This window comes from Erinaceus europaeus, chromosome 19, assembly GCF_950295315.1.
Source record: "Erinaceus europaeus chromosome 19, mEriEur2.1, whole genome shotgun sequence".
Lineage (NCBI taxonomy): Eukaryota > Metazoa > Chordata > Mammalia > Eulipotyphla > Erinaceidae > Erinaceus > Erinaceus europaeus.
In genome coordinates this window covers 25,432,662-25,444,346 of record NC_080180.1, presented here as the reverse complement: position 1 = coordinate 25,444,346, position 11,685 = coordinate 25,432,662, and the positions used below count along the sequence as shown (strand labels likewise).

Sequence of the window (11,685 nt, the reverse complement as noted above, 5' to 3'; positions counted from 1 at the left end):
CACTTGGCAGTGCTCGGCACCCTCTAATTGGGAGGGATCAGATGGTTGCCCAATCAAAGCTTTCATATTCTGATGCCAGACACCACCCCCCTCCTGCTCCCTGACACTGATTATGGTGACCTGGTGTCTACTCTCTCAGTGTGGGCACCTGAAGGGATGTCATAAGCAGAGTCCCACTGCTGACCCACAAGGACAAGTAACTATGTTTTATACCACTGAGTTTACCACAGCCTAATGTTGTGCCATTCCCCCCCCCCAATGACACAGTTATCACCAACACCCCTACTTCTCTCTTTTCACCAAGACCAATGCCTGCCTGTCTGTCTGTCTCTTGTGTCTGGTGCTTATTAGAAAGCAGAGACTTAGGGCTCAGGGCAGTAGGATGAGCACTAGACTTCACTGGTGACTTTGTGAAGCCAGCACTGGGTGCAGATGGGGGTGGCCAAGTTGTTTTGTCACAGAAAGCATGTTGGACCAGGCTTTGCAGCAAAGGGCATCAGACTGGTAAGAGGGGCCATAGGAAAGGGGTTCCAGGCAGTGGGAGCAGATGTATGAGCAGGTGACGATCAATTCAGCACAAGTGGCAAGTCAAGAGGAAGGGGGCCAGGTGGAGGGGCACTGACTTCACCGGGCACCTCTGTGAGGTCACATTCTGAGTGAATGTCTTGCTTGGGCAGCTGGTTCCAGCTAGGCAGCTCAGCCAGTGTTTCATCTGGGGAGGAAGTCTGTAAGAGGTCTCACCTCATTTTCCTGAGTGGCTCTAAGACATCATAGTGGCAATGTTAACAATATTCATACACCTTTCTATCGGGGAATTGTTAACCTAGCTCCCTCAATCCACCCTGCATTCCTGATACTATGGCTTATCTACATAATCATTGTTTTGCCTGAAAGATCCCCACCCATTTCATTCCTTTGATCTATCTTTCAAGACCCTCCCTGCCTCCAGGGTATCATTAATCCCACCAGTTAAAACCCTCAAACCAGTTGCTAAGGAAGTTTCCACCTTCCCATCGCCCTTTTGCCTTTCTCCACCCCTTTCCTAGCCATTTCCGTTTCCGACTTGTCACTTTCAGGTCTGGCCTTTAAAAGAATTGCTCTCTGATCAATAAAGACATTGCATTGCCACTCTGCCATGAGTTCGAGTCATCTCTCCTGCATTGCTGAGTGAGTAGCAGCCCAGGCTTGCTCCAGTCAAGTTCTCTCCAACCCAGAGAGTTTAGGTGCCCAGGAAGAGGTGCCCCACGCTACCCCAGCACCTTTCCCATATTTGGGAGCTACTCTTTTCCCTGATTCAGCTTTTTAGTCCTTTTTCTATGACACCATCTCCTCAGACAATAATTTGGGTCCACTTGCATACTAGATGTCAGGTACAGGCAAAAACTAATAATCATGGACCCCTTGGAATATACCTAAATTAGACTTACCAGCTTTTTCCAAAATGGAGACCCCAAATCTTCATCTGCAGTATTCTTGTCTTTAGGTTCATGATCAGTTAACAATTTGTTCTGATTTGTATCTTAACTCTTTTTCAGCCACTAGGTTCCAGATGCTACCATGATGCCAAACGGACTTCCGTGGGCCGTTGATCCCACCAATATGTCTTAGAGCCCCACCTCCTCAGGCCCCTGTTATTCAAGGTCACTTCATCTGGCCCAAGTCTTCCAGTCTTTGATCCTGTGGTCACCACAATGTCCTGGCTACGACTCTTGAATAACGTAACTTGGGAAACATAGGCTGGGAGGTTGATCAACCTGTCAATGCCTGTGTTCAGCAGGGAAGCAATTACAGAAGCCAGACCTTACACCCTCTGCACTACCATAATGATCCTGGGTCCATACTCCCAGAGGGATAAAGAATAGGAAAGCTGTCAAGAGAGGGGATTGAATAGAGTTCTGGTGGTGGGAACTGTACCTCTCTTATCTTATGCTCTTGTCAATATTTCCATTTTAGAAAGAAACAAAGGAAGGAAGGAAGGAAAGAAGGAAAAAAGGAAGAAATACAAGTGGCAATGCAGGGTTGCAAAAGGACCAGAGGGCTGGTGGTGCAGGGCAGGTCTCAGAAGGCAGCTCTCCTGGAAAAAACTCTTAACTTCTACAAATGGAGGCTGTGTGGCATAGTGGGAAGAGCAGGGGCCCTGGCATCCTAGAAGTTGGAGTCTTGACTGCCATTTGCTCTGTGTGCTAGCAGATGACTCAAACTTTTCCCTAAGGTGGGTGTGAGAACACACAGGGTGAGTGACTGCTCCTGGGAAGGGCCTGAATATGTCAGTTTCATGGACTGGGCCTATTGTCACAGCCATTTAGCTGTGTAGCACCTTAAACTGGAGGGGTAAGGAGCAGGGCAGGTGGGATGTGCAATGTTGGCTCTGCTCCCATGAAGGGCTGAGTGACAAGTCTCAGAGCTCTGCTCCTCATCACTTTAACAGTCAGCTGATCTTGGCTGGGGAAGGAGGAAGCTGCAGCTAGTTAGGACATTCACACCCAGGCAGTGGGAGTGGCATGCAGGCTACTGATAGAAACCCTCCCAGCACCATCTTGCAGTCTTTCTTGTTTATGGAAAAATACTACTTACTCACTTCATTCCCTTAACCTCCAAAACACCATTCCTTCCCATTCTCAGTTGTCTTTACCTTCACTAAAATGAAACAATCAAAAGGGAACTCCTTCATCTTGTCCCTGCATGTGCTGCTACTTTGCTTCACATCTGCCTTCTTTCCCAGGAGTTGGAGGATATGCCTGCTCACTTGTGCTCTGGAACACACCCTCTCCTGTACTCACTCTTCCCAACCTACTGGGTGCTACCTGTGAACAAAAACACCTCTACACTATCCATTTTATTAAGAAAAGCCTGGCTCCTTCAGTGCTGTAGCTCCCCCATCCAAAGCAGCACCTCTGAATGAGCTGCCAAGAGTCCCTGACCCCTTTCCTTCTAGGCACTATTCAATCCACTTTGACTGGACCCATTCCCTGTACTGAAGGGCTCTTGTCCAGGTCACCCTCCTTGTTGAGACACTTCCTGTGGTTTCTGTAAAACACTGCTCCCAGCCACCTGTCTTTGTCATTTCCTTTTATTTTCAGCTGGATTTCTAATTGTTGGGATCATCTTTTTTTTTTCCTTTTTCTTCTTTCAATTAAACATTCTTCCTGAGAATCTCATAGTTCTAATTAATCTGTAATGCAGATTAATGAGTTTCTTTTCACATGTGCTCTGTTTTTATACATCCACATTCCTATGTTAAACAATCTATTTGTTATTTCTGTAGGGATTTCCAACTTATCTCTTAGGAATACTTTCCATCTAGTCCTTACTGTAATGGCCTTTTTAGACCAACCCATGCTCTATCTTATCATTTTCAGAGTAGCACTTGTTCACCTTGTCTGTTCTCCCTGAAATTAGAAAACTTAGTCCAATCTAGTTTTTTTCAGTTCAGTATTGTATGAGTGTTTGACACAGTTAGGCTTAATAATGATCTGATCGAATATCTTTGACATATGCAATATGCCAGGGCTGTTAACTCCTGAGTAAAAGAAAGTTTTACACAGCTCCATGCATGCACTCTCGAGTGCACGCGCGCGCGCACACACACACACACACACACACACACACACACACACACACACACACACACACACTTAGATGGGCTAGCTAGAGAGATTCTTTCCTAGATTCATACTTCACCACTCCCCTCTTGGCTTCTATCTAGATGGAATGGTTCTGTGTTTAAAACCATGCTTGTGGCTGGGAAGTGGCAAACTGGTTAAATGCACACATTACCAGGCGTAAGGACCTGGGTTCAAGCAAGCCCTTGCTCTCTCCACCTGCAGGGGTGGGGTAGGGGAGATTCCTAAGTAGTGAAGCAAGTCCTACAGATGTCTCCCTGTCTCTGTTTATATTTCAAATTGTCTCTCTTCTGTAAAAAAAAAAAAAAGGAAAAAATGGCCTCCCTGGTGGCAATTAAACAATAAAACTATGCTTATTGTCACTAATTTCCATCAAGATCTTATAAGAATACATGAGATGAATTCAGAGAATCCAAAGAGGAATAGTTCACCATTACCTTAGGACTTTCTGAAAAGGTCCTTTGGCTCTCTGCTCACAGTTTAAAAACTAAGTTCACTGCAGCCTAGGAGGTGGCAAAGTGACTAGAAAGTTGGACTTGAGAGCATGAGGTCCCATGTTTGATCCCTGGCATTTCCAGAAGGTTGCACTAGTTATCTCTTGTATTAACAAATAAGTCTTAAGAAACAAACAACAAAAACAAAATAACCCAATTTAACAGCTCTATTTCAGGAGGAAGAACTCACTCCTAGCACAGGGTGCCAGAACGGCTTCAACTCTGACTTAACTAAGACCCAGGGATCAGTGAGAGAAGTTTGTTTTACTACTGAAATGAAGGAAGGATAAGAGGCAACAGGTTGGAAAGGGGATGGGTGAATGGTGAACATGAATCAAAGATATACAAATAACACTTAGAACTGGCTAAGATGGGGAGGATGCAGTGCCTGCTCTAGGGCTGAGTATAGGAGCCCTTGTGCTACTATCAACATTGAGCATGTGCTTAGATCTGAGACATTGGGTCTATTCCCAGGGGCTCCTGACACTAGATTAAGTGTGGGCCCAAGGGACTCTAGGATGCCTTTTAGGTTGAAAGATTCAAAAATTCACTCTGGGACTAAAGGAAAGTAGGTGTTTCCTGTGTCCTTGCTTTTCCCCAGGTACATGCATATTACCCTACAGGCAGGGGGCAGCCTGGGACAGTGACTCAGACCCTTGGTTTCAGGAGAAATAAAACCTCCACTACCCTTGGTTGTGGCTGGCAGAGCTTCCTAAGTCCCACTCATCCAAGTGAGGAAATCTAACTAGAGATAGGGAAGCAAAGTTCTCATTAAAAACAGGGAAGGTGGATTCTGTGAATCAAACTGTTCTCATGACAACAGACTGTTCAGTGATGAGCTGTAAGACTTTCTAGCAAACCTCTTAGGTGCCACACATGGATTAAAATGGTGTGTGTGTGGACACAGGAGAAGCCATAGTCTAAATCCATTAGTGATGCCTTGGTAGGGGAGGTGCTTAGCTGCTGAGCTCACCTCAGTTCTCCTGTTGTCAGGCAAGGCTTCCTTAGCACAGCCAATCAAAATCCTTCTGAACACCTTGCCTCCTACATTGACAATTTCAGGGGAGTGGAGAAGGGATAGGAACTGCAGCATGGAAACCTAAAAACATTTTATTTTGAAGTTGTGCTTTGGATTTTCCCCAATCCAACATCTGCTGAGTGACAGTCTTAAGTTCACACAAAGCATCTCCAAGCATACATACAATATTCCAGTTATCAACACTATTTTAAAGAATATACCATTTACACAAACATGACATACAAGTTAGATGCCACACCACTGCAATTCCCTGGAAGATCTAACTTCTCTTCTGAAGGTGAAGTACATATACATCAGTCCTTCCAGTGGTCTGTTCATCCTGTTGCTGGCGTTCTCTCTCCTCATCTTTTTTTGGGAGAAACCAGGGTGCCCTGAGGAGGCTGGCTGAGACCAGTGTTTCTAGTTTACAGTCTGCTGGCTGGAAGCTCCTCTCTTTTTTAAACTGAGATGCCTCACCCCACGTTTGTTAACCATCAGAGTCCATAACAATAAATGATCCATTCCTCAAGGTACAGAGAAGGGCTCTTTGAAGCATCATGGCTTAGGCAAGCATATCTGAGGAAGACTGATCTCCCTAGGCTTTGGGTGGCCAGCTCCTTTTGGCTTCTTGGCATAAAACTCACAGTGTGCAACCTCAATTCCAGTTGACTGCAATGAGCTCTGCTGAGGACTCTCCTCCTATGGGTTCCTAGTCCTCTTGACGGGACCATCTCAAAGGTGACAGGAGCACCAGAGAAGGGAATACCACACAAGTCCCCAAGCTGGGGGTTGTGAGTGACCACTCACACTGTCCAGTTCATGATGCAAATCAGCAAGTGAACACTGACTAAAGGAACAGTGAACACATGTTGTGTGCTGGGTTGATAGAGAAATAAGGCTGGAGCAACAGAATAGGCCCAAAGATTTGTCAATAAGAAACCCTGGTTTTTAGTTCCTCAGGGAGGAGTGTGCTGATGGGGTGTGGGGGGAGAAACGGGCAAGCATGGACACCAATTTCAATCAGTTGGACCAAAATGAATGTAAAAGGTGGGGTTTCTTTCTCAGCAAGGATAGATTCTTGGTTATGGAAAGTCTTCATAGGCTCAGGACCTGTTTATATCCAAGTAAAAAAAAAAATAAGTGGCTAAGCAGGACAATAGAAGCCAAGAATGCAGATGAAGGTGGGCTGCTTCACTTTACTGAAGGAGTTATTTATTGCTCCCTTCTAGCTCTCAGAATGGTTTCCTCATGTTGTAAGTAGCCCCCAAACCCCTTTCTTTTATAGGAAAATCCAATCATTACCTTAAGCCAACTACCAAATTCAGAATGTTGGTCCAAAGGAAAAAAAAAAAAGATCTTCTAGGCAAAAGTAAATTTAGATTTTTCCTATCTGAATGCCAATCCACCATCTCTGTTGAACTACAGAAAGAAGGCTAGAAGCACAACTCTACAACTAGACAATAGTGAAAGGGAATGCAGTTCAGCTTTAACTTTAGTTACTCAGTGCCCAAGAGCCTGGGGTGTGGCTGTCTCCAGGGCTAGTATTCCTGGAGTATCATGGTGCTCAGGAAGTTAGAAGCAGGGACACCAGGCTTGAGACTAGATTAAAACAGCAGACATGGTGACATTTTTGCTTTTTGGAGGACAAGAAGAAAAGGCTAAATGTAGAGCCTGTGGGGCCCAAGATCCCATAAATGTCCTTATCTGGGCAAAGGAAAACCTGCTCTAAGGTGCAGTGTCTCTCTTTAATTTAACTTGGGTCCTCCAAGCCCCCACTGGTCCATGAAGAAAGTTCTTGTAGGATAACAAAACTGGGCTGGTGGGGGTTGTTTTGAGAATAATTCTGGGGTTAACAAAACTGAATTTAACTTTATAATAGGATAATGAAAGTAATGCCTTAAAGAGGAAAAGGGACACATTTCTTACCTTTTACAAACCTGACACACACACACACACACACACACACACCCCCTCTTGTAAGACTCTTTACCCTAAAACCAGCTATAAAACTGTTCTATACAGAATAATTTCTTAAATGGATAATGCTCCATCAGAGACAAAGATAGGAACCAATAAACATCTATACATTCAGAAAAACTCCAGAAATTCTAATAATAAGGTTGGGTTGTATTTCTAGAAGACAGCAAAAGCAAACACCAATGACCAATTCACATCGATAGAAAGAAGATAGAGTAAGCCCCCAACCCCAAACAGATGGCAGGACTGAGTCCCATCCTGCTTAATTTCTTATGTCTTATGATGGAAAGATTACAAAGGCTAAGTTCTCTGTCCCAGAGAGTTGTTTGGTAATGGAAACAGAGACCCCTAGTGGCTCTTGTGTGAACAGCCACAATAACTTAGACTAGAAAAACTTGTGTGTGTGTGTGTGTGTGTGTGTGTGTGTGTGTGTAAAATGGAGAATGAACCCGTGTGTGTGTGTGTGTGTGTGTGTAAAATGGAGAATGAACCCGTGTGTGTGTGTGTGTGTGTGTAAAATGGAGAATGAACTATATATGAGTCTTTATAATCAGTACCCAAAACAAGATGCCACTGAGAGCTGGTTCTAAGTAGCTAATTATCTGGTCAGGCATCCACTGGGCTTGAGGGGACTAAGACTTGAGCCCATGTCCTCATGACTTGCCTGGCTAGACTTCACAGTGACCTGATAATGAAAAAAACAAAAACAACACTACCTCTGGCTAACCTAAGAACAGTATACACTACAGCTGTCTGGGTTACAATGACTGGGGGAAGTAAAGAGGGCAGGGTGATAATGAGGGCTTCATTTTCAAGGTTTTGGGTGATGGGGTAGGCTAATCTTCCAAGAACAAATGACAGTCTATTTTCAACTGAAATCCCCAAACTAGTTAAATAGGAAGATTTTAATAACAGTTAATCCCTCCAGTTCCCAGTTCTACAATCTAGAATAATTAAATTATATCCCTCAGACAGTACAAGACTTGTCAGTGGACTGTGGGGAAGCTGATGCGCTGACACCAGGGCTTGTGGCATTTGTTTTGGGGAAGACAGCGGGCTTAGGTCGAGTGGCTGGTGGCTTGAGTGGGGCAGCCATCTTGACAGATTTGACAGGCCGGAATGCACAGGCAATGTCCCCAGCAGTGCTGGCACTGCGTTGGAAGGAAGGCTCAGGGTCCTTGAGGAGCTGGGTGTGAAGGGGGCTGGAGGGCTCCGATGTGGGTGCCACCACAGGGGAAGTTTTCAGGGGCTCCAAGGTGTCCAGAACCACATCAGGGGCATGCTTGACACTGCTCTGCCTTTCCAGCTCCCGCAGCTCATTCAGGGCAGAGTTCATAGTTGCCTCAATATCCTGTAAAACACGGAAAAGGAGGAATTTGTAAAGCAAGTGTAGGGAAAAGTCTCCAAGGATCCTGTTTCAGCAACATATTTCAAATCATGAAGAAACTAATGGTAGGAGATATCCAAACTACTTTTCTTGTCCAAAACCCTTGAGCATATGAAAGCTCCAAATGAGGGGGTGAGGAGGAGAGACAGATATTCATTTTCATGAGGCACTTTTTTTTCCACTTCAAAGTACTAGAAATGCTTTTTTAAAGTATAGTCCTTTGGTTTTAGAGCTGTGTACTGTAAATTTATGGATGAAATGACATTTTATCCAGTTGGGAGGGGAGAGGAAGAGGAATAGTCAGGAGTTTGGTCACTGGTACAAAGGGATTCATTATCCAATTCTCTCTACTCTTCTGTGCTTGAAAAGATAGATAGTAGGGCCAGGCGGTGGTGCACCTGGTTAAATGCTCACATTACAGAGAGCAAGGACTCAGGTTCAAGCCCATGGTCTCCACCTACAGGGGGAAAGCTCCACAAGTGGTGAAGCAGGGCTGCAGGTGTCTCTGTCTCTCTGTCCTCCTCCTTACTTCTTAATTTCTATCTAATATTAAATAATGAAAGAGATAGATAACATCACTCCACCCCACCTACCATACCCTGCAGAATTTTGCTCTACCCACCACCATGAGAAGGGAGCAAATAATGACCAGCAGGGGAAGCCAAAGTCCACATAGGTGAATCACCTATACAAATGACAGTAGGACACTCAGCTCTTAGGAAATAGCAGTCCAAGCTTAAGAGACCAAGGCAAAACCAAAGAACTATCCTATGCAACCAGTTGCCTTCTAGAGAAATATTCCAGCTCCCTCCTTCCCCATACACTAGTGTCTAGTACTCCCAAGCTATTAGCACAGGGCTCCTCCCTCAGGATTAGGCTCACATCGAAAGATTCTATGTTCTAGGAAAAGGCCTCTAGCTAAGGTTTCTTTGTAGCAGTGACTCAATTTCACTCATTCATATGATGTTCTCAAATCTGAAAAATTCTCAGGATGAACTCCATCACACTCCTCAGTCCTGCTTTGTAGCTACAACTGGTTACTGTCATATACCTATTCTGACATTTCTATGAGCATCTAACCAAGGAAGGGGTTTGGAGGATTCCCACGGTGCAAGGCAGATGGCAGCTTAAGTAGAGGCACAGAAACAGAATTAGCAAAGCAATGCATCTCAAGCCCACAGCTCAGTGTTGTGCTTGCCAAATACACCTTCCCAAAGCACAGGACCACAATTAAGTCAACAGAGACTGCACCCAGAATCCACTGATGAGGTGAGGAAAATCTCAACTGTTGAGACAGAAGAGGGTAACGAGTCCTTAGTTCCTACCTGGTTGCTTTAATGAAAATGATAGAGTTGGGAGAGACGTCTGAGTGAACTGCTTGGAGTGGCCCCAGTAGGTGGATTTTTAGAAGAGGGGCTGGATCTCTAATATTTCATGGAAAACAGAAACTTGTCAGTGTGGTCATACACAGAAGGAAGACCCTGTAACCAGGGAGCTCATCTCCACTGCATCTGGAGACTTGGAATGGAACACCTTCTGGTACCTAAGCCCTAGGTGACAGGGCATTTAGGGGCTTTTAAGACCAAAATATTGATTGATCATCTACCAACCTATCACATACCAAGGACATAATAGGATATGGGAAGATGGGAATGGGCACAGTGATACAAAAGTGTAACCAAAACTACAACTGAGCCTAAGCACTAGGGCAGCTTCACTGAAGTCTAGCAAAGTCCCCAGAACTGGAAACTTGGGCTGAATGGATTATCAAGATACTTTATCTGTAACTACTGGCTTCAACAGTCACACCTCCCTTGCAAATAGTCTGTATATGAACATGAAGTCTAAGTTCTTTTATTCTATCTTCAAGTTGTCCTTGGGGAGAGAGGACTGGGCAAATTTCTTGGAAAGTTGTCTTTTGTGTCCAGATATTAAAAAATCCCAGAACTCAGCATGACACTGTTCTGTTTCAAGTCTTATCATAAATAGCACTGACCAGTGTAGACCTACTCATGACAGCTGTTTGTCCTAGAGTCCCTAGTTACCTGTGCAATGACCTCAGGGTCCATAGGTCGGTGGTTATTGAAGCTTTTTGATCTTCCTGCTGTCACTGTTTTCCTGATCTGAGGACTGTCCAGACGATTCTTTAGGGATGAGTGGCGGCTGATGGAGTTGAGGCTCCCATGCCCACTGATAGAACACTTGTCTGGCCCTTCCTTGGGGAGACTCTGGCTCATGATGGGCTGGGAAGATGGGCGGCAGCTAGTCCCCACCCCCGGGGAGGAAGAGTCAGTCAGGGAACTATTCAGCCCATGGCTGTCACTCCGAAATGTTTTCCGGATGCTCCCAGATTCTGGCCGCTTCCTTTGCCTTTAATCACAAAGAGAAAGGGCAGTGTGATCATGGAATCCTGACTTTGAGGATGCTAGAATGAATGAGAGGGGCAGATGATGGCATCCAGGGATTTCTAGAAGGATAGGGACAGAGAGCACGTACTCTCCTCACTTCCACCTTCCCTGATTCCTTCATGTATCTGTCCCCCTGCCACCCTCAACCTGAGCAAAGGAGAAATGCATACTTACTTGATAGTTGTGGGTTTTGAGTTCTCAAGATGTAAGCTGCTGTCAGGAAAAATGTTGATTAAGTGAAAGCTTCTAATGGGAGACAAGTTCACCAAAAGACCCTCTCCATCACCTGCTTTGAAATGAAACTGAAGGCCCCAGCTCAGAGCAGAATTCTCACCATTGCCAAGGAGGTGGGGTATTGGGTGGTAGGAGAAAAGCTAACTGTTTTTTTGTCTAACTGTAAGAGTGTAATCATGGCAAACGGCTGCAGTTGCTCATTCTGTAGACAAGGAACAGAGTATGTTTCTCAAGGGGCTGCAGTGCTGCAGTTAGGGCTAACTTTGTGCATTTTCTTGAGGTAGAAATCAATATGATCCTAAGTTACCCGGTACTGGTTGAACCCTGGCTGAGTCCATTTTTTCCCACAATTTACATGAAACATTCTGGCAAAGTCCTAGTTATGTGGTTGTTGCTTATTGTTGAAAAATTATATTTCCTTTTGGAATCAGACTATAAAGGACCTAATCTAAGAAACAATGAAACTTCTAGTTTGGGATGGTGGGACGGCTCTGATCTACTGGTTGTTGGAAAAGCCATGACACATTTTTTTTACACAGAAGAA

The 11,685-nt window shown here is 44.8% G+C and overlaps 1 protein-coding gene across 11 annotated transcripts in view; it reads right to left on the bottom strand.

The window, feature by feature from the left end:
• Nucleotides 1-8,002: 8,002 nt before the first annotated feature.
• SRGAP2 (SLIT-ROBO Rho GTPase activating protein 2) overlaps nt 8,003-11,685 on the bottom strand; it is a 290,047-nt gene continuing 286,364 nt past the window's right edge. For 5 of the 11 annotated variants that reach the window (XM_060178745.1, XM_060178750.1, XM_060178744.1 and 2 more), the window contains 3 exons: nt 11,082-11,120; nt 10,545-10,869; nt 8,003-8,463 (listed from right to left, as the gene is read on the bottom strand). In XM_060178745.1, the coding sequence (XP_060034728.1) occupies nt 8,080-8,463; nt 10,545-10,869; nt 11,082-11,120 (748 nt within the window). In that variant the 3' untranslated portion in view covers nt 8,003-8,079. Of the gene's footprint in view, nt 8,464-9,824; nt 9,924-10,544; nt 10,870-11,081; nt 11,121-11,685 lie in introns of all 11 variants that reach the window. The other 6 variants (XM_007523113.3, XM_060178749.1, XM_060178751.1 and 3 more) reach the window with 5 other exon arrangements.